The 23,406-nt window shown below is 41.0% G+C and overlaps 1 protein-coding gene across 5 annotated transcripts in view; it reads left to right on the forward strand.

Moving 5' to 3' along the window:
* ORC5 (origin recognition complex subunit 5) overlaps positions 1-23,406 on the forward strand; it is a 97,105-nt gene that overhangs the window by 689 nt on the left and 73,010 nt on the right. For 2 of the 5 annotated variants that reach the window (XR_007244870.1, XM_048501340.1), the window contains exons 2-7: positions 1,087-1,264; positions 6,072-6,164; positions 8,892-9,089; positions 14,272-14,346; positions 18,011-18,122; positions 22,447-22,577. Coding sequence is in view for 4 of the 5 variants with exons in the window: in XM_048501340.1 (XP_048357297.1) it covers positions 1,154-1,264; positions 6,072-6,164; positions 8,892-9,089; positions 14,272-14,346; positions 18,011-18,122; positions 22,447-22,577 (720 nt within the window). In the remaining variant the exon portion in view is untranslated. Of the gene's footprint in view, positions 1-1,086; positions 1,265-6,071; positions 6,165-8,891; positions 9,090-10,502; positions 10,521-14,271; positions 14,347-18,010; positions 18,123-22,446; positions 22,578-23,406 lie in introns of those variants that run through there. The other 3 variants (XM_048501341.1, XM_048501342.1, XM_048501343.1) reach the window with 3 other exon arrangements.

Below are 23,406 nucleotides of genomic sequence, written 5' to 3' on the forward strand. Positions count from 1 at the left end.
CACTGGCTGTCACCACTGCCACACACACCCCTTTGTGTTTTCCTTTGTGCGGGTCTCACTGTCCTTATTGTAATGTTGTTAGGAAAGAGGATTCAGTGTTCCAGAACTTATTCTTTCATCTTTGGAGATGCTGTGGAGAGTAGCAGTGCTGTCTGTGAGGCACCTGTTTGGCAGGGAGAGGAACCTCTACAAACCAGGCCTTCCAGCAACTCAGTGATATTGTGCATGGACAGATTTGTATGCTGATCTCAGATTTGTGAGCAGGGCTGTAAACTACATACTAAAAACTCCTGAATCCTGGAATAGATCAATTCTTGCAGCCTTGGGAAAATCAATTAATGCCTGTCCCATATTTCCAATTAATAACTGTGTTCTTCTTTCCATACTTCTGTAATCAGTTTCATTGTTTCATATGAAACTCTTCCTCCTATCACTCACCTAGGTTTTTCAAGACTCAGCTTGAAATCAATTTTCAGTGCTAGATAAAGTGATGTGATTTTGCAACAGGGTTCTGACTCAACTGAAGTTCTTGAACAACCTTCTATAGCAGAGAGCTCCTTATAACAATTGGGGAGAATTTGGTCAAATCTCACTTTTCCAGAAGAGGATGCAATTGGTAAACCAATAGAAGAAGGTGTAAATGGGGCATAAATAAACTCTGCAGGAATGGATCTAAAATATCTTCCAAGCTGTGAACTGCCTCCTTCCATGGCAAGTGGAAGCCTGCATATGATAGGCTGACTCCTGAATCACAACATTTCCTCAGTCTTGTTTGGATTAAATTTTGTTGATGCATCTTATAACACAGAAATATACTGGTGTATATGTATTACATACTGCAATTTTTTTTAGCTGCAGATCGTGAATACAAGTTTTTTTGAGGCCTGACGTTCTTTTTATTATTGTGAAGGGACCTGATCCTATGTAGTCTTTAGCTAAAACTGACCATTTAAGAAAGCTACAATAGAATTTATTCTTTGAATAAAAACAGGGTGATGTGGCCGAAGGGGCAGGAGAAGGGAGTTTGTTTTATACTTAGATAGCTTTCACAGAAATCCTTACCACAAGTACTATTTTATTTTCCAGATCCATTTTTCTTGTATCTTGGGAAGTTCCAGATGAAAACAATTTGCTATAAGATTTAGATATTAAAATGCCTGCTTTCAAACACCTGGCGTATCCAGAAGAGGCTTTGCTCCATTTGGAAAGCTTGGTACCCTGCCGAGAATCTCAAGTGTCACACCTGTTGTCAATCTTTGGCGAGGTAAGTAACCCTTTTGTCTGTCTTTTAAAATGACTGTATTTCTTCCCTTCCCTTTTTCTCATTGTCTTTAAGATGCTTGGCATGTTTTGGCGTGAAATTCATTTTTAAGGGTGCAACTTTACTTGCCGTTCCGCTCTTGACAGCTGGCAGTAATAAAGAAGAGAGGAAGTCAAAGAAGTGGGGTGACCTGAGTTAAAAGGTGGACTCAGCTATGGTATTCACTAAGGTAGCAATCGTAAGACTGTTTTTCTGGGAGTTAGCTTCATTGAATAAAATGGGAGTTACTTCCAAGTAAAGATAACAAAAGGAAGAAAAAGAATTATTTGGAAAAGTTGAAACACATGTAAAGCTTACTGGTTCTGTCAGAGATAAACTACATTTACTGATTGAACATCAATTAGATTATGTATACCGGTAACTTACCATGTGCAATTCTACTATTTGGCGTATTTATGGAACCTATAAGTATTAATGTTGCTGGGGTGCTGTGTGGTTTCCGGGCTGTATGGCCGTGTTCTAGCAGGATTCTGCTAGAAACACGGCCATATAGCCTGGAAACCACACAGCACCCCAGTGATTCCGGCTGTGAAAGCCTTAACAATACATTAATGTTGCTATTTTCTAAAAGAAAAATTCCAGATATATCCAGTGCCAGCTCATGGTGTCCATAAACATTACATGTATTCATTCTTATAGGAGGATAGCGACGAATGATAATATGACATAACTTTCCTGTAGTCTTTTTTTGAGTTTGGAAACTCCATCCCAATACTTTCTTGTACTAGCTGTCTCTCCCTGTTCTGGTGAACCCTGGGGTTCTTTTGAGACCTTTCAGAGGTTGAAACCTTCAATGACAAAATCAAGCAAATGCTCTGTTTCCTATATAATTCAATGGTATTAACAATGGGGAATACTGCGCTACTCCCTTACAAGTATTTTAAGTAACTTACATTTAACTTTCTGGATTAATATGGACTGTGGCATAGTCAGAGTTGTTCCCTTTACTTGCATACTTCTTGAATGAAACATAATATTTATACAAGTCGTTGTGGGGAATAGCAGTGTCATTCGGTTCATAGTATGGAAATTGATGTCAAGTTTGTGACTGCTGCATTCAGTTGCCAGGAGGACATCTAACACTTGCACGATTGAAGCATTCAGCACAAGTACTGGAAGTGCTGATTAGTTTTTAAATGAAAGCTTTCCAGCAGTGGGGCTGAGTTTTGATTAGCTCCCTAATTTGTAAGGCCAGCTCTGTTTTTGTTCCTGGAGAATGAATTTTTTAACTCCTGCTTTCAGGAAATATTGCATGACTTGAAGGTATAAATACTAGCAGAGTTACTGCTATCTGCTCAGACATTAATTTTAGGTTAGTAACCAGAAAAAAGTAGATGTTCTGAAGTGCAGTCAGAAATATAAAGTGAGGAGTAAGTGGGACTTAATCTCTAGTAAGTGTGTTTAGGAACGTAGCCACTCATCCAAAAGTCATCTTATCTACGAAACGTGGAAAACACCTCTGTTGTGTTTAGCACTAGATTCAGTTGCCCTTTATTGTTTCAAAGTGAAGGCAAATCAGTGTTGCCAAGATACATTTTTAACATTTTGGAGCAGTGTATGATAACTCAGTGAATATCTCAACTGGAAAGTTCAATGTATTTTTTTAAACTGTTACTAAAATTAGTACATATTTTCCTTGTTTGGTTTTCCTTTTATTTAACCATATGTGTTCTGATTTTTTTAGGTTAGTGAAAATGGATTTATAAACAAAAATACTGGATGTGCTTGTTTTAATCAAATAAATGTGGACAGCTGTAGTTTGTAGCATCTTGGGAGCTTTCAGTGCTCTGGGTCATTGATACTATTTCTTACTAATGCACGATCTCTTATCAACAAAATGGATGAATTAAGGCTACAGACTGTGAAGAGCAGGTTTGGCAAGAACAGCTGTGTTTTATTAATTACAGAAACCTGGCTTCACTCACAAATTCCCGATGCAGCAGTTGAACTACCTGGTTTCACTTCTTTCCGGCAGGACAGAAGCAGTAAAGATTCTGGGAAGCAGAAAGGAGGGGGTTTAAGCCTCTATGTGAATAAGAGCTGGTGCACTAATGCAAGCATCACAGGGGGTCACTGCTCAAGGGAATTGGAAAGTATGACTATTAGATGCAGACCCATATATCTGCCACGGGAGTTTAGTGTGGGTAGCATCATTGCGGTATACATTCCACCTGATGCTAATGCTGCCATAGCTTTGAGCTCTCTGTATAACATTGTTGAAAACCAGCAGAAAAAGCATCCTGATGCTGTTCTCATTATAGGAGGAGACTTTAATCATACTAATTTAAAAACAGTGCTCCCTAAACTCTACCAGCATGTTAGGTGCCCCACTAGAGGATCCAATACATTGGATAAAGTGTATACCAACATTAAGGATGCCTACAAGGTGATACAATTACCACACTTGGGTCAGTCAGACCATTTGTCACTGTTTCTTGCACCAGCATATATTCCACTTGGGAGGCGGGTGTTGCCTGTAATAAAGACTGTAAAATCCTGGCCTGATGATGCCTCTAAACTACTTCAAGATTGTTTTGAGACAACAAATTGGGATGTTTTCTACCACCCAGATCTGGAGGAGTATACCACTGCTGTTCTGAGTTATATCACCTACTGCACAGACACTCTTACTGTGGATAAGCGCATCCGATTTACTCCAACCATAAACCCTGGATGACAAAGGGAGGTTCAGCGACTTTTGCATGACAGGAATATTGCTTTCAGATCTGGTGATGAGGCAAAGTATAGTGCGGCGAGAGCCAGTCTCAAGAGAGGCATTCGACAAGCCAAGATGAGTTATAAGAGAAAAATTGAAGATTATTTTAATAATAACAACATGAGGCAGGTGTGGCAGGGGATTCAACAAATTACCAATCATAAACCAACCAATGACATCTCTGTAGATGGGGATTCTTCTTCTCTGGCAGAGGAGCTAAATCACTTTTGCCCGCTTTGAAACAGGTCTATCAGGAAGGAGATGACACACAGCCACTCAGGTGATTGCAGCTCACACCTCACTGTGGAGGAACATGAGGTGAGGCAAGTTTTGAGGGCTGTGAATCCAAGGAAGGCTGCTGGACCCGGATGGTATTCCCGGTCGGGTGTTAAAGGAATGCGCTAACCAACTGGCTGGTGTTTTTACTGGGATCTTTAATCGATCTTTATCCCAGTCCACCATTCCATCTTGTTTGAAAGCTTCCACCATTGTTCCACTACCAAAGAGATTTCCTGCTGACAATCTTCAGGATTATAGACCAGTGGCACTCACCCCCATCATCATGAAGTGTTTTGAAAACTGGTCCATAGGCATATTAGTTCTTGCCTTCCAGATACATTTGATAAACATCAGTTCGCATATCGGACTAATAGATCTACGGAGGATGCCATTGCCATTAGCCTCCACACAGCTTTGACCCATCTGGAACAGCAGGGGAATTATGTGCGAATGCTCTTTGCGGACTTTAGTTCCGCATTTAATACAATCTCGCCACAAAGACTGGTGACAAAACTTGTGGATCTTGGACTCTCACATTCAATCTGTTTGTGGATTAGGGACTTCTTGTCTGGACGCTCCCAGAGGGTTAGACTGGGAAATCGGGTTTCCTCAGTTCTTACTCTAAATATGGGAACGCCACAGGGCTGTGTGTTGAGTCCTTTACTGTTCACCCTTTATACATATGATTGTACTCCTGTCTATCATAGTAACACCATTATCAAATTTGCTGATGACACAACGGTGGTGGGGCTCATCTCTGGAGGGATGAGTCTGCCTATCGGAATGAAGTGGACCGACTGCTCTCATGGTGCAGGGAAAATAACCTGGTTCTTAACACTAACAAGACAAAGGAGCTCATAGTGGACTATAGAAGGAATATCTCAGAAATTCAGCCCTTGACTATAAATGGAGATCAAGTGGAGCGGGTGGCTAGTTTTAAATTTCTGGGCGTTATGATTAAAGAGGATTTGACCTGGGGAGTACAGACTGTCAGGCGGTCGTTAAGAAAGCCCAGCAAAGACTGTACTATCTGAGACTTTTAAGGAAGCAGCAACTGGATGGAAAACTCCTGGTGTCCTTTTACCGCTGTGCTATAGAGAGTGTCCTAACCTACTGCATCTGTGTATGGTTCTCCAGTTGCACAGTGGCGAATAGGAAGGCGCTCCAAAGGGTGATCACCACTGCACAAAGGATTATCGGCTGCCCTCTCCCCTCCTTGGAAGAAATCTATAATGCCCGAAGCCTAAATAAAGCCCAAAATATTCTGAGGGACCCGTCTCATCCAGCACACTCTCTTTTTAAACTGCTACCATCTGGCAGACGATACAGGGCCCTCAGAACTAGGACAAAGAGGTTTAGAGACAGCTTCTACTCTAGAGCTGTGGCTATGCTAAACTCCGCTGCTTCATATTGATGTATTTGGGGCTGTGTAGGGATGGGTGGAGGATGATGATGTATGAGTCTGAAATTGTGTGCATCGAGGAATGCTGCTGTAAATTTCGTTGTGCGTGCACAATGACAATAAAATGCTTATGCTTATGCTTATGCTATTAAATCCTATTCTCATGTAGTTGATGGACTGTAAAATTAAGGGGAGAGGTTGCCTTGGAGGATGTTAATTGCTGTGAGTCCCTTCATTCATCAGCTTTTTATCTACAAGAAAATGTGATGAGTCGAAATTAAATTAATATTTCATTTGAAGAAAGGCCAATGCTTAAAAAAAGGCTAAATATATATATATATATTTTTGTCTAGCGTCATCATTATAGTTTTCCATCCCTTTTCATCTATGGACATACATCCAGTGGAAAGACTTATGTGATGCAAACTCTTCTGAAAACCTTAGAGGTAAGACAAATAATGGTGCCATGCTTTACATTGGTGGGAAAAAACTTTGAAATTCTGTTCAAAAAGATATGTGAAATTTTCCCCCCTATTGGTAGGGTCTGGTTATGTTGCGAACGGCATCACTGATATCAGGCATGTGGATGGACTGGTAGTTTCAGCTGAGCACCCCTGCAATGCTGAATTCTAACCCGCACAATTAGTATTGCTTACTTTTATGCCTGTATGGATTGTAATTGTGGGTTCCATCATTTCAGCCTGAATTTAGTTCCTTTTTCCAATCTGACCTATGAGCTGTGTAAACCACTCCACTCTGGGGATTTGTGGATCCTTTTTTGGTGTGTTTCTGCTGTGTTCTGGTTGTCAGTCCTTGTTTTATAGAGAGGAGAAGAGGAGAGGATTTATAACAATTTATTGTATTGATTTTATTTAGAGCTTATTTTTCTCACTGAGACGCAAGGTGGTTTGCACAATGTAAATTAGCGCAGTTGGTAGAATAAGACATTTGATAAGCAAAATAATAAGACTAGGATTACAAAAATTTGAAAATAAAGCATAAGACTCAGACATGGTCCTTTACTGATGCCAGGTAGTAATATTACATGTACATGATGTGATTGATCTCCTTTTAAAATTTATTTTTCCTCATCAACCACCACTATCACATCAGAGAGTTATGAATCGTCTCTTGTTGTGGTTTTCCTATCCCACAAGCAAGATCATGAGAGATCCACAAAACTCTTTATTTTTATAAGTCAGAACATGGCACAAGAGAGGCTTGATGAAATAAATCTCAACATTGTTTTATTTTTCTCTTTTGGGAGAAATGGTAAAGTCAGGTTGTCAGGGAGGTTTCAGAAAACAAATTTGGCAGGTAATACCACAACAAAAATAAGGAAACTTAGGATATTTGTAAACAGTAGTTATTTTGAACTCAGGATGTAGCTGATGTATTTCACAGAAAGGTGTTGATACTATTGAGACAGAATGAGATAGAAAATGCTTGACAGTCACTGCTTAGTTGAATAGTCATAAGCTTCTTGAAACAATATCTCTGGCATTGGTGGAATTGGAAACAAAACACAATTTCCCAGTTTTCTTCCTTAAAACTGGTTAAGAATTACCCCCTTTACTTTGGAGCTATTTCCCCTAGGGAAGTGCACTCAATTCACTTCCTCACATAGGATCTTCTTTGATCCTACACAACTCTAATCCTCTCACTTCAGCTGCCAGCCACTAACTATCACCTTCTATTAGTTTTTAACTACCTCTCTCAGTTGCCCACTGTAGAACTCTTTGTTGTTGTTTTCTTTTTGAACTTCCTGTCACTTCCTGTCACTATGCACCTGTGATGATCACAAGTTTTAGTTCTAAGAATTTAGTGTTGGATAAGATTACTTTATAAAAATATGTGTGTGAAAAACAAATTAGATTTCTTTTAGAATTTTCAGAAGAAATTAAGTGAGATTTCTGTGTGTATCTTAGGTGTATTAAAAAATCCATAAAAGCATTCTAAATCAGTAGCCTGAAAGCTGATTTGCTTTAAATTTTACTTACTAATATGGTTTTAAAAGTCAGAGCTTTAATAATATTGTTGCTTGTTTTTGCAGTATCTATAAGGTTAATTTTGACATACTTTGTTTTCTAGCATCTAATGAAAAGAATTATTTATTTTTTCAACAAAAAAATAAGAAACTGAAGGTTTTCAGCATGGTTTGTTAGTTTTAAAATTTTCATAATTTATTTGTACTATTAGAAACAACAGCTTCAATACAACTTTTATCAGATAGATCTTAAAATATTTGGCATTAACTGTTTTAAAAGATTCATTCTTTACTAGTGAATTAGTTCAAATTCTCAGTGTAAATGCAAAACTAAAACGTCTTGTTATAGCTGTTCTTGTTCGCTTTCCTGAACTGTGTTAAATCAGTTGACATATCTAAAGATTACTTAAATATTGCTGCGACTTAGAGGGCAATCCTAAATAGAGTTGCATTTCCCTAATCACACTGACTTTAATAGAAGGATATAACTCAGCTCAAATTGACTCTGTCAGTCAATTTAGACATATTACATGAAAATCCCTTGACAAATGGGACTAGAATGTTTTTGAATCCTCGTGCCAGCTACATAACTGATTATTTTGACCAGCTGGGTATAATCCATAAGTGAAATGCCTGAGATCTCAGTATCCTTGGAATCAGGTGGAAAATGGTTGTCCGCTTCTTTTCTAATGATCTGGATCCATAGTTTCAAGATAAGAAATGTAACTAAGTATGGATTCCCAATTTTAGCTCTAGGCCAATGGTTCCTAATGTTTTTGAGCCTGTGAGCACCTGTAAAATTCTGAAACAGTGTGGTGGGTGTGACCTGAAAATGGCTGGCACTGGAGGCAGAGCCACAATGAAATCCCAAGTGCAGAAGTCGAGAGGGGTAATTAAAAATACACTGGGAAAGAGTAGTGAGAGATAATAAAGAAAACATTGTGGTGGCAGCTGCCATTGAAACAATGTTATTTTAATCTGCATGGTCAATCAGGTTTTCAGTGACACATGAGAAGTCCTGGTGTCCAAGGGTTCCACCTGGCTCACTCACTTTCTAAAGACATTTTCTGAGTGCCAAGAAAGTTTCATTACGTGGCATGGTGCCCATAGGCACCACTTGGGGGTCCTGAGATCTAGAGATACTCTTGTAAACAAGCCAGCTTGAACTCATTTTTCTCTTTGTCAGCTTCCCCATGTGTTCATCAGCTGTAAGGAATGCTTTACCTCAAGACTGCTGCTGGAGGAAGTTCTGAGACAGCTCTGGTACCTCTCCTCTGGAGAAGAGGATCTTGCCCCTGCATCCTGCAATACATTCAATGACTTCGTTCATTTATTTAAGCAAGGAACAGTGACACCCAATCTACAAAATCAAACTGTATATGTTGTAAGTCTGTAAATTCTCTTGTGAGCTGGTATTTAAATAGGAGCTAATACCTCATAGAGTTTTATTAATTGGTTCTCATACTTCTTCATGTGGTAAGGTCCCCCAGATGTCAGTTTTCTAAGATTAATATTTTATTGCAATAATGCTTTATTTGGCAGGAGTTTGTACTTTTAGCACCAGGATAAGCACTGAAAACTGAGTTTGCTGCAGCTCATAAAAATCAGTTGTCACTCTTTGAGAGTGCAGCGAAGCTATGTATTTGGTAAGATAAACTGATGAGGCGGAATATATCTTTGCAATAGCTTTTGTCAAATTAGAGTGAGAATAAGTGCTAAAAGTGATCCAGATTACAGTCCGCTGCTCCTAACCATTACATCACAATGTTTTTTAATACAAGCTCTCCCACATCCAAAACAATTACAAAATAGAGGTGTATTGATTAACAGAAACTGGTAACAGATCATTTCTCTGGCTGATTCCGCATGGTTCAAAAACAGTGGTGTGGAAACCGTGTGAAAACAGTATAAACCCTTTTACACCATTTTAAACCCTTTTACACCATTTTCACACCATTTTCAAACTGCTGTTTTTGGCCCATGCGGAATCAGCCTCTGAATTCAGTGAAGGAATGGGCTGTGGTGTGCAACAGCTTGCAGTGAGCAGAAGCTGATCTAAGCTCTCCTGGCCATCAAAGGGGCTGGGTTCTTCAAACAGACTCTTATAACACACAGAACCAAACTGAATGCCACAGAAACCAGGCTACAGTCCTGCAACTCAGACAATGTCACTTTGCAATAACAACAATTGTACCAGTCATTTTCAAATGTAAGTCTTCCCCTGCCCCCTTAGCAGTGAACTCACAAGAGTTTTCAGATTACCTTATCTAAGGCAACATGAATCAAGGAAATCTCTAGATTCCCAGCAAATGGACTTCCCTTCTGCGGCTAACATCCATTCACTCTCTTTCTGGGCCAAGCCAAGTAGCTCCTGGCCAAGTAGCAATATGTACTTCCTTCTTAACATACTTATAAGAATGCTGTTACCTTATCTACTATATTCTACAAGCAGTACAAGAACTGCTGTTAAGAAACTAGGATATAGGTTAAAAAATAGTCTGCCCATATAAGTCAAGGGATGCAGATTTTTGTAGACTTCAGCTAAACCACAGATAACTGTATTGACTCAGCACTAGATCACATCTTCCTTCAATCCTGTACTTAGCCTTCACAAACATAGCTACACAATGGCACATGCACATTTCACTTTTCTCCTTTCGCCCCTTTTTGGATGATTTGTTGAGACTTTGGAGTTGAGACTCATCATAAGCCAAAATTATGATGAGTAGAAAGGGAAATTGGTGAAGCAGTGACTTTTTCTTTTGAGACTGTGACTTTTATTTCATTCCAGGAGTTCAGGAGCAGCTTCCCCATGGTAAGACTCCTTAGTACAGTAGAAAGCACCAAAGCTGGGTGCCTGGGATAATTCATACTGCTCCTTACCATCCAGTCAGTGGCCAGTCGAGAAACAGCCATGCCCTTGACCCATCTGTTGTTATTCCCATATGCGGACACTTGCTATCACAGTCTAGAATTTTGCCATGGTGAAGTGATGCCCACACTGCTACTGGGACTATCCACAGTGAGAAAGGCTTTAAAAATGCCTTGTCTGAAATTTACCATTATGCATCTAGCTGGAGTACTTCTAAGAAAACACCTCCCTTAAACAAAAAGTAAAACATGGTCCTAGTACAAAATCCTGGTTGCTAACAATGCAATGTGGGCTTTTGGAGGAGGCTGCTCCTTTGAGAACATCATTGAACTGATTTCCATTGCAGTGTTTGTAGTTTACATTAAAAATGTTACTTAGCATTGTATTATTGGATGTTAATAGAAGGCAAATTGTAAAAAGACTAGGGTGGGGCCTCAGATGCCGCAGAACAATCAATTAAATTGATTGCTAAATCAGTAGAATTAAGTGTTAAATTAGAGCATCTCACTCTGCTCTGCATGAAAAGAGACAAGAGTGGGGGAAAATCAATTTATGTGAATTAACCTGTGTCATATGAATTTATTATGGGACAGTTTAAATGGAGATTGATGGAAGAACTTGCGTTCTGCTAGCACAAGCTGGAAAAACTAATTTATTCTATTTCAGTTTCATTGGTAAATAACGTAAAATATTTCAGCCTCAGTTAATTCAGGGAAAATTAAGATAAATGGTTGGTTTCTTGCAGTGGCTTCTAAATGCTTCTCTTAGTCCAAGCACAGGTATGGAACATCATGATTAATCATGAGGCGCAAAATGATTCATTCTCCCCAGTGAAGGATGGTGCCAATATAACTTGGTGTTTATGCCTGCATTGAGAACAATGTGTCCTTCATGTTTCTTCTCTGGTGTGTTTGGAATTGTAATTAACGTGTTATGTGTCTTAATATATAGAGAAGGGTACTGGATAAGAGTTTGAGTGAATAACTATAAATCCTACTGCCTTTGCTGGGACCTCACTGGATGGCCATACTTTAGCCATGCTTAGTCACTCCCCTCATCCTCCGTGTAGGTCAGGGGTCTGCAACCTGTGGCTCTCCAGATGTTCATGGCCAGCCAATTGCCCATGCTGGCAGGAACGGATGGGATTTGTAGTCCAAGAACATCTGGAGAGCCACAGGTTGCAGACCCCTGGTGTAGGTTGTTGTAATAATTACTGTGCTAGTGTACATTAGGTGCTTTGACCATTATAATGTTCGGTTTAAATATTTATTAATTGGGTTCATACTATTGTAACTGTGCTTCCTCACTTTCACTATCGTAAGGCTGTCCTTTGAAACTATCGTTCTGTTTATTTTGCAGAGTATGGAACTTAACTCTGTGGAGAGAATACTGTCCAAATATTATTAGAAAGAACAAGTTGAGAGCCTGGGTAGCACTGAGGAATGGGAAAGGATTTGGAAATCCCACCTTACCCCTCAAAATCTAGTCCCTTCCCCCTGTAGCAGGGGTCCCCAAACTACGGCCCAGGGGCCAAATGTGGCCCCCTGAAGGCATTTATCCGGCCCGCCGGGCATGGTGGCAATGGCTCCATTCATGTGCAGTGGGGGCTCGAGGGAGAGGAGGAACCGGCCCCAACGGCTGTTGATTGCAGTTACATGATGGCACCCCCAAATCTCCATGAATTTTCTGACCCAGAGTTGGAAACCTTACATGTGGCAATGCCTGCTCCACCCTTCCCTCTCAGCTACTCCATGTGTTGCTCTCAGGCTTTCTGTTCCACCTCACTCCCATTGGCATCAGCCAGGCTGGCGAATCGATCGCTGGCTGCTAGGGAGGAAAGAACCCAGGAAGATACCTGATCCTGGGTTAGATGGAATGTTTCAATGGGAAAGTTCTGCTTTTTTTTTTTTTTCAGGGGAAGGTATTCCACAGCCTCCCCAACAATATTTGGAGCCCACCCTGTACTTGACATACTTTGGTCACTGTTCTAAAAATAGACCATGACAGAAAGGCTGAAAGGTGAAATCAAACATTTTACAATCATTTGTGCATAGGAATTTGTTCATAGTTTTTTTTAGTCCGCCCCTCCAACAGTCTGAGGGACAGTGAACTGGCCCCCTGTTTAAAAAGTTTGGGGACCCCTGCCCTGTAGGATCCTGTAAGCCAGAGCAGGCAGGTTTCTGCATCTCCTTGCCCCTTTATCATTTAGGTTGTGTTCAGCTGCCCTCAATAGTTCATTCCTTCTGGAGCGTTTTCAGTCTTTATTGAAGAAGAAGAGTTTGGATTTATACTCCACCTTTCTCTCCTGTAAGGAGACTCAAGGTGGCTTACAAGCTCCTTTCCTTTCCTCTCTCCACAACAGACACCTTGTGAGGTTGGTGGGGCTGAGAGAGTTTTGAAGAACTGTGACTAGCCCAAGGTCATCCAGCAGGAATGTAGGAGTGTAGAAACAAATCTGGTTCACCAGATAAGCCTCTGCCACTCAGGTGGAGTAGGGGGAATCAAACCCAGTTCTCCAGATTAGAATCCACCTGCTCTTAACCACTACACCATGCTGGCTCAGGGGTGGGGGGGGTGTGTGCTTTCTGTTTCTGTTGGCTAGTTTGCAAAGTCATATTTTTTCTGCAAACTGGAAAGCCCAAGCCCACCCTCCCCCTTGTCTGTGTGGGGCCTACATTTTTGGCTTCTGTAATCCACAAAGGAGCCAACAAGTTTTCTGTTAACAGTGAAATGAAAAACCAGACTTTAAAAAAAGGTTGTGTTGCTAGTACCAAAGATCAAGATGATTCATACCGTAGTATTCCCCATTATTATGTATGGTCTGAAAGCTGGACAGTCAAGAAAATGGGCAGGAAGAAAGTTTATTCTTTTGAAGTTTATTCATTTGAAATGTGGTGTTGGAGGACAGTTTTACGCCAAAAAAGATAAATAATTGGGTTCTAGATGGAGTTATGCCGGAACTCTCCCTAAAAATTAAAATGACTAATGTGACTATGATCCCTTTATGAGAAGGCGAGAATCACTGGAAAGGCAATAATGCTTGGAAAAGCTGAAGGCAGCAGGAGAAGAGAAAGACGCAGCATGAGATGAATAAAGGAAGCCATGGCCCTTAGTTTGCAAGACCTAATCAAGGCTGTTATGACAGGATGCGTTGGAGGTCATTCATTTGTAGGGTCACTGTTAATCAGAATTGACTTGACTGCACTAAACAGACACACACAAAACATATGATGTGGTAGACATTTTGTTGTATGAAATGGTATATTGGTGGGAGATAAACATTTGTCTTGTATGGCACCATAAAGAGTAACAAGATTTTATTCTCGTTTAATCTTTTTAAACTAGGGCCCACTTCTTCAGATGTCTCCAAATGCATGTGTGATGAAGGGCACTGTAGTCCACCAAAGCTCATGCTGAAATAAAGTTGTGTCCGTCCTTAGGTTTCTACATTACTCCTGCCTACATTATCTGCAACCAGAGGCGTAGCTCCAAGGGGATGGGGTGTGCGTGCGATTCACCGGGCATGTGTCCCTGTGGGGTGTGTGGCGAGGGTGTTCCGGGGGCGGGACGGGGGCAGAGGACGCACCAGTGCATCGGGCACTTTCCCCCCTTGCTACGCCTCTGTCTGCAACACATTAACATGGCTACTTCTCTGGAATTATTACTCTGTAACACAAACCTCCTCTCTTTAAAGGTTTTGGATAATGCAGAGCAGCTCAGGGAGATGGAGGCAAATATCCTGCCAGGTTTCCTTCGACTACAGGAACTGGTAAGTAACCTGGTCCAATGATCTTGAATTCAAGTTTTTGAGTTACTTTTGTTAGGTAGGATTTTAGCAAACAGATCTTTGATGTTGGCTAGATTGTTTTAATCAGCCTGTAGCAGAAGTGATGTGGCAAGATCCATAATGTTTTTCTACTAAAAGTTTTAATTTTGGCCAAGTTCAAACTGATAGCTTATCTTGTATTGCCGGCAAGTTTAGTTTGTGAGTTTTCGATGCACCTGTTTAGTATTTCTTTGATCTTGTGGTAACTTGAGCCTGAAAAGGGAAGGGCAGTATACAAATCGAAGAAAGAAATAAACTTCTTAATAACTGCAAAGCCCACAATATTGATTTATCTGCAAATATCTTACCAGCCTTCTGGGTCATTTTTGGTGCGTCAGCTACTTGAAAGAAAAGAGGAATGTATTTCTCATATAAAAACTTGTCTCTGGTCACCTGGATGCAGTCCTTTCCACTATGGCTACTGAGAAACCCCAGAGGCCCCCAAACATTTCCTTTATTGCCTCTCCCTTACAACGCAGATCCAATCCAATCATTTAATTTAAAAAAAGAGCCATGTCTTACACATCTCCAGGGGCCCTGCCCTGATCAGTGCCCCTGAAATTTGATCAAAGTAATCTACTTCTTCTTAGCAGCTCAGCTTTCCATGGTGTTCTTTTGGTTCAACTACTGCAAAATAGCACAAGCGTTGCTCTGGATACAAAATGTTGCTATTGCCACCCAGATCTTTTTTTAAAAAAAATGGCTTTTCAAGGAAGTAAACTCCTTAAGAGAGTTGCTGTCGAGTTTCTCCAGAAACTCTACTTCCGTGTCATTTTAGAGGCTTGAGGGAAATTCTGTTGAGCCTGGTAGCAGATTGCATTACAAAGTTGTGTGGAGACCTAAGGAATGTTTGAAAATGTGTTTGATTCCAGTTGGCTGAGGTTGCCTTGAGCCTGATTCTTTAATATATGAAGAAATGCCTGCCATTTCCTACATTGCCTTAATTTATTTATTTCCTTAATACCCCACCTTTCTCCCCCTTTCCTCCATTTAATCCTTGCAACCACCCTCTGAAGTTGGTTAGGCTGAGAGTGTGAGGCTGGCCCAGAGTCATCCAGCAAGCTTTCATGGTACAGCAGGCTTTTGAACCTGGGATCCTCTGGATCCTAGTCCGGCATTAACCACTACGTGACACTGTAGTTGTTTCCAGCTGCTGTTAGCAGAGCCATAATACATTGAGAAGCCTTTTATTAGGCTTGGATGAAACTGATCTACTTAAGTCAGAACACAAACTGGAGTAGGGGCTTGTGTCAGAGGAAAAGCTGCACTCCAGAAAGTCTGCCATGAAGGAGGAGGGGCCATTGTAAAGGAGTGAGGAAGAGCAATCAGTGCATGAATGTGCACTGAAGGCAGGAGAGTCCTGAAGCATAGCAAGCTCAGTTTCTGCTGCATTGATTGGTACAGAATAAATAACAAAGCAAGTAGAGTTTCAGTCAGGGAAGGCAGTAGATTAACATATGTCCAGCCCTGGGAGGAAACATATTTACATTGGAAGTGACAAGACATCATGACCTGCACCTTCAGATAAGTATTTGTAGAAAACAGAAGATAAGTATTTGTAGAAAACAAAAGAGTTGCCTTTCTTTCCCCCTTGAAACTAGTTACCCAAAACATTTGCTTCGTAAGTCTGGTTTGGCTTCTGTTTTGGGGGGCTGGAGAATTAAGTGTATCCTTCTGGTGCATCCAGGGGGCTAATTTGGGATATTTGGAAATTGGTAGGCAGTTCTGCTTGGCTTTCGTAGCTGCATGTTCATTTTTGGCATTGAGCGTCGCAGTACCAGTTGCTTTGGCACTTCTATGCTGTTTTTCTGCAGTAATCAATGTAATGGAGTGTAACAGATGAGGCTCCAATTGGAAGAAGAAATGTATATTTTGCTTTGCACGGCTTATAGTTTTTTGCAGCGATTGAAGTGGATCAGAGAAACATATTGCATGATTCTAGTCTCCTGCCAAGGGTAGAGTCAAATGAGATTGTGAAAAAAATCAGACCACTTGTCTTTCCTTTGAGGAGAATGAGGAGAGTCTTTTCTATTGCTAATGTATAATTCTTGAAGCAATTGTACGAAAGGATCTTCACTCAGCTAACATTTTTGTTGGATTATGAATTATATAAGAAGAGGCCAAAGGTATAGAAGAACTAATTAATGCAGATCTAGAGAACCATGTATAAAACTATATCCTACTACTTGTTATTCTCAGTAAGACTTGAGGGCACAAATGATTCCATTGCTAAAAAAAATCCTTACTGCTGTCACAGTGCTTGAGAGCTAAATCATGACCATTGACTTCCAGTGCTGGTAGATGAGGTAACAGTGTTAATAAACCTCCCTCCCTGTCTTTTGCTTTGCTTATTGTCTCTTTGGAAAGGTTTCTGAACACAAAGGGTAGCTTATTTTTGCCTGTTAAGGGCCACATTTGTATTTGCCCTTGAAGCTGAAGCACAATTTAGATGTGTATTTTGTGTTATCTTCTGTCTGGGGAGAATAAAACCACCAGGGCTGTTGGACTCCCACCTCAGGACCGGGAGAGTATATGTTCTAACTCAGAGGCTCTCAGAGATCAGATGATGTATTGTTTTGAATGTCAGACTGGAATTTGGCAGAACCAGGTTCAAATGCCTGCTCTGCTGAGGAAGCTTTCTGTGTAACCTTGTCATTGGCTTGTCACATACACTCAGCCTAACCTACCTCATGATAAAGTGGAGAAGAGGAGAAAGATGTAAGATGGTTTGGGTTGCCATTGGGGGGAAAAGTAGGGTTGAAATGTATTACATGAAATAGATAGATGTGGTGGAGCAGAGGAACTTACCTGTCCAAGCATTCACCATCTTGTTAAAAGTGACCTTTCTGTCTCTGCGTGTAAAGTATTAGAACATCAGAGGTTTGTGGCCCAGGCATGTTTTGTAATGGTGTACAATTGCTTGGCTTGCTGTTTTACATGGCTGCTGGTCTAGTTCAGACAAGATGGTGAGCATGAGTGACATCTTTTTTTTGCCAGCAAGTCACAGGCAACAGATGGCGACCCCATAGGGCTTTCAAGGCAAGAGATGAACAGAGGTAGTTTGCCATTTCTTCATAGCAATCCTAGTCTTCCTTGGTGGTTTCCCATCCAAGTACCAACTAGGGCTGACCCTGCTTAGCTTCTGAGATTTGACAAGGTTGGACTAGCTTGGGCCATCCAGGTCAGGGCAGGTTAATGTTACCTGAACATATGTCTTTAGCTGCAGCATTTTACTCTGGAGTATAAAAAATTCTCTGTTTGACATGCTGGAGTAACGAGAATAATTTTCTAGCAAAATTATCCCATGGCCACCATCCCATGGCCACTAAGAAATGTAAGCTCTCAGTGCTTAGATATTAAAAATAAAGAGAAACAGGAAAGAATCCCTGAAAGGTTTTTTTAAAGAATGTGCAAATGTATTAGCTGTTTGATTAGGCTGTTTAAGGCACATGGTTATGCAAACAGTTTATAATAAATGCTGAATCAGATGAATTTGTTTCGATTAAAAAAAACCACATTGACAAGCCTTCCTTGGACTATGAATATGAACACAAGGTCCAACTACCTCTCCTGCCCCCTTTTGATTCCTTTATCATCTTCTTTACAGATTGACCAGAATGTGACTGTGGTTCTCCTTAGTGAAATTGTGTGGGAGCTTCTTCGTCCAAATATGGGATGCCTTGAGCCAATGCTTTTGTATTTCCCAGACTACAGCATAGGTAATGTGCATTATACTTGTACATTATTATCAGTGCTTAATCAAAACTGAATGAAATCTCTATGAAGTAGCAGGTCCTAAGCAAAGACAACTGGGAACAACCAGTATGGCTTCTTGTGAGTTCCCGGAAGTATCTGGTTGGGCTACTGTTGGAATGTTGGACCATTCCAACAATAATTTATGCATCTTATAGAGTGAATAGAAGATCAGTAGCTTTATTTTGTGCTTGTGCAAATAGATAAATGCAAACCCACCTTGCATCTGTGATTTTAAAAATGGGTTGGGTTGCAAAGGTGCTTTCCCTGAGTGGAAGGAGCCTTCCTGGATGGAAGGGGCCAAGCTACTTCTGCTGGAGTACCTCTGCCAGCACAGCAGAGTCTCAGGACCAGCTGTGATGCCCTGTGGGGTCAGGAGAATATCACACCAGTCCAATGACTGCTTTTTTGCACAGGCTGTTTTATTGCCCAGGCTGTTTTATATCCCCTCCCTTGCATGCCACCCCTCCCTCTTCTCTCCGTCCCTCTGCTAGGGTGGGTGGGCCATGTCCAGATGCCGGGCCTCCTCCCTCCCCTCTCTTGCCTTCCATCCCTCACGCCCTCCCCTCCCTCGCTCACCTTCCCTTGCATGCCACCCCTCCCTCCCCTTCCCCTCCCTTCACTAGGGTGGGTGGGCCATGTCCGAATGCCGGGCCCCCTCCCTCCCTCCCTCCCTTGCATGCTACCCAGACAAAGCACCTGAGGGCATAGTTAGCATTACCCACTTCATGGTTACAGCACATTACTAGAGAGAAGAACCGCAATGCTGCAACCTGCCTTTTTACCTAGGAACCTTCCCTAGATAACTGCCTGTCCATCTCTCTGTCGTCTTCTCCTATTTCCTACTGTCTGGCTGGTTGCCCCCTTTATGCCTGTCTTCTGTGACTTCCCATTCCAGCCAGCCTCCTTCTCTTTTCCCTTCCTCCCTTTTGATAACTCAGCTCCATACCTGGTCATTGTGCTAAGCTTCACCCACCCTTTTTCTGTTCTCTACTCCTTAGCCAGCCTTGCCATAAACCACCCGACACCACAGTACCATTGCTGTCCCCTCAAGGCTCGGTCACTGCGTCCACACTTTCTGAACTTGACAGTCATCCTGGTTTCTGTCCATATGATTAATTGCGCTGTAGTCCATTCTTGACTTTTTTCCAGTCCTGTCAGCTTCTAAAATAGGATGAATGGATACCTTTACTATAAAAATCTGTCTCACAGGCTAACTTTTTCTTAAATATCCTAATACAACTATGACAGGCCTCTGTGGGATCTCATTTCCAACCATATCATGAGATTCCTTGCTTGAGAGGATTAACTTGGTATTTAACAGGATAATAAAACCCAAATGCTAAAGATTTATTTTTACATTTTGTCGGGAAAAAATTCTCATTCTTAAATTCAGTTCTATCTGTGCAACAGTAATATTTATATTGGGCTTTTTTCTTCAGGGGAACAGGAATCCAGAGATTTCAGGCTTACTCTCATTTTCATAGAATCATAGAGTAGGAAGGGTTTAGTCCAACCCCCTGCTCAGATCAGAATCAGCCTAGATCATCCCGGACAAGAGTTTGGAAGACTGCCAGTGAGAGGGAACTCAACACCTCCCTAGGCAGCCGATTCAAATCCAAATAGACGCAGTGAGAGTCCAGTGATACCTTGCTACACCTACTCTTTAAGCACGTGGAAGTGAAAGATTGAAATCAGGCACTAGTAAAGGCCTTCCTTAAGGAAGCACCAAATCATTTAGCTTGAAAGGGATCTGTTTTGCTTAATCCTGGGATAACATGAAGAATATATGGATTTCCGAACCAGACCTCTATAATTTTTTACATCCTTTTCTCAAATTCGTGCTCAAATTTTACTAACATCCCAAGACTTTATCACAACTAGTGAGGATAAGAATGGGAGCCATCAGTTCAGATCAATAATTCTTTTCCAGGAAACTTCTGCTTGTGAGCAGACCAAGGTAGACATGAACAAAGAGCTCCGAATCACCTTCGGTTTTAAAATTGTTATCCCTTGGGAGTCTACTTAGTTAGAGCACCCAAAAGGGATTGCCTATCCTCCAGGACAAGGGGAAGAAGTCAGAGCAAATTTTACCCACCTGGAAGCCCAAGTGTTCCATTTGGAGGAGCCCATGCCAGGGGGGCCAGGGCTGTCATGTGCAGGAGCAGAAAGCAGCTGACCAAGGGTGACCTGGTGCTTGGACACCTTGCAGTTTGCCTAGGAACATCTTTTGGATGCTAGAAAGGAGGTTCTGAAGTGCAGGAGAAGGTTGTGAATGGGGAGGAGATAGGTATGATTGAAATAGAAGCTGTGGGTTAGACAGTAAAAGACAAGACGTGATAAAGAGTGGGCTAAGTGGAGAAGTAATTGGAAACAAATGAGAAAGATTTAGAAAACAAAAACATTGAAGGAGGGTTGTAATCAGAGGAAATTGGTGGGGGGAGAGATGTTTTTCTTTAAGAGGATAGACTGGAGGATTGCACAAACTACGAGAGAACGGAAGTTCTGCTTCCAGGTTTGAAGTGGAGCGAAGAACAGTGGCTGAGAAGGGACTTCAATTATTTACTTATTTATATCTACCACCAAAAATGACAGTACAACGCAGTAACAGCATCAAATGGTTTTTTTGCCGAAACATGACAGTTCCTCAAGGCAGCCTTTAAGAAATATATTAAATCAATTCATTTGTTAACTTGAAGATGATACATGTTCAAGTATATTCTTTTTGGCATCTTCATCACAGTTTTCGCTTGCGAAGGAACATTTCTCAAGGTGTTCATTCGGTATACCAGGCCTTGCAGTTTTTTGTTGCATTGTTTACATTTTGCATGCATGCCTCCCTTAACCATAAGTAAAAGAATAAATTATTCCCAAATTGGTTCTCATTTAAAGCTTGCTGCTATTATAGGTTTTCACTTCAATAAAGATAATAATATAATAAATCTCAGGCTACACTCCCAAAGATCTTAAGACTTCTGAAGTATTTTGCTCAAGTTTCCCTTTCATTTGTACTTCTTGCCCCTCCCTTCTCACACTTAGCTCTTAACATCTCTTACTGATCCAGATCAGTTCCAGCCAAAACAGTCTTCCATTCATTAAACTTCTTGTTAAAAAGAGGCTTGTTATCTCTGGAGACACAAGTTCACAGTTTCGAGAACTGCAAAACCAAGCATCTGGAATGGTGACTTTTAATTAGAAAAAATACCCAAATTAATCTTACAGAAAACTCAGGAAGAGCATGACATTGGAGCCCGAATGAATGAATTAACAGAATTTTTTTAAACGCTGCATGAATATATAGTTTTATACTACATAATTAAAAATAATCTTTATATCATGATGAAAAACCTTTTCAGCTGTAATGCATCTTAAATAGAAAATATAACAATTTCCCCAAAAAGCAGTTTATCAAAAAAAACCTGATTTTTAAGATTTTTGTTAACAAAATCATTATTTATTTATTTATTTATTATTATTATTATTTATTTAATTTGTATACCGCCCGATCCCCGAAGGGCTCTGCACATTGATTTTTCTTATCTCTCCTCTCTGCTCAGCTACATGCAAAGCCAGTATAGTGGTTAAGAACAGTGAGCTCTGATCTGGAGAATGAGGTTTGATTCTCCACTCCTCCACATGAGCGGCAGACTCTAATCTGGTGAACCTGGTTTGTTTCCCCATTCCTACACATGAAGCCTGCTGGGTTAGTCACAGTTCTCTCAGAACTCTCTTGGCCCCACCTACCTCACAAGGAGAGAGGAAGGGGAGGAGTTTGCAAGCTGCTTTGAAACTCCTTACGGTTGAGAAAGGCGAGGTAGAAATCCAAATTCTTTCTCTTCTTCTAGCAGAAGAGGCAGTGCTTAGCTCAGCGGAATTGGAGGATGCAGCTTATGATGTGGGGTTGGACAAAGTTCACACCAGCAGATTGTGGCTTAATGTTGTCTTACTGCTATTTATAAGTTAGATTCTCTACCTAGAAGTCAGATGTTTTGAAATTGGCTAGAAGGTTAAAGACCGCTTTGAACCACTGGTCAGAGCAGGCTGACATGCTTCCAGTCCCTGTTCTTTAACAAAAGGCTACTGGAACTGGTTAAAGGGATTTAATCCCTCAAAGCCTATAGAGAAGCCCCCTAAGGTGCTTCCTAGGTTGTTTCAAGTATGAAAAAGCTTACATGACTACATTCTGCAAATGTGTTTGTTGCTAGTTTTCTGCTTAATTTTTCATGTACTAAAATACAGTGAGGCAGCAATCGACTTTAAAGTATGTTGTTCTGATTTTTATTCCAACAGGGCATCTACAAAAGATTCTGTCCCATGATTATCCACCAGAGTATTCTTTTGACTTCTATGCTGCATACATAAATATTCTTCTTGGTGTCTTCTATCCAGTCTGCAGAGACTTGAAGGAGCTCCGACATCTGGTGAGGGACTTTGGGTATTTTTTAAACAGATGTGTAAGTCATCATTTTGCTGTTGCTGTTGGAATTCCCAAATTATCTCACTAGTGATATCATGGGTCCTGTGTTATATCTTGAAATGTAAGCTATGGAGGTAATTAAGGTTGCAAAACTAGAGATCTGCAAGCAGGCCCAAGGGTGAATGTATGTTCAGCAAGATTTTAATTTTTTTCTTGGAGTGGTATCTCTTTATCCTTGCCATATTACATACCAGTGAGCTGTTCACTGAATTTAGAACCATCGTTTTATGTCAGTGCCTATTGCATTAGTGAGCTCCAAAGAAGAACCACAGATTGCTGAATGTATCCAAATGAATCTGCAAACCAGATCATTCTCCCTAGTTGTATATATGCTCATCCCATTAAAACCATCTCCTTCCCCCACTCCCCAGGAGAGGATTATTTGTTGCTCTAGTACAGTGATGTCGAAACTTTGCCCAAATTGCAACCCAAAACCCGCTTATTTATCGCAAAGTGCCAACACGACAATTTAACCTGAATACTGAGGTTTTATTTTAGAAAAAACAGTTGGCTCTGAGGCGTGCATTACTCTGGAGTAAGCTTGGTGGTAGTCGGTGGCTTTGCTTTGAAGCAACCGTACAACTCTTCCAACAGGTGAATCATGACCCTAGGAGGGTTTACTCAGAAGCAAGCCCCACTGCCAGCAACCGAGCTTACTCCCAGGTAAAGGATCGCGCATTAGTTCTTTGCATGAAAATCAGTGGGGTTTAGCAGCGCTTAACAGGGTTACCCACGCTGCTTCCCCAAAACTAGGTCTTATGTTTAATGCTAAT

This window comes from Sphaerodactylus townsendi, linkage group LG06 (genome assembly GCF_021028975.2).
Source record: "Sphaerodactylus townsendi isolate TG3544 linkage group LG06, MPM_Stown_v2.3, whole genome shotgun sequence".
Lineage (NCBI taxonomy): Eukaryota > Metazoa > Chordata > Lepidosauria > Squamata > Sphaerodactylidae > Sphaerodactylus > Sphaerodactylus townsendi.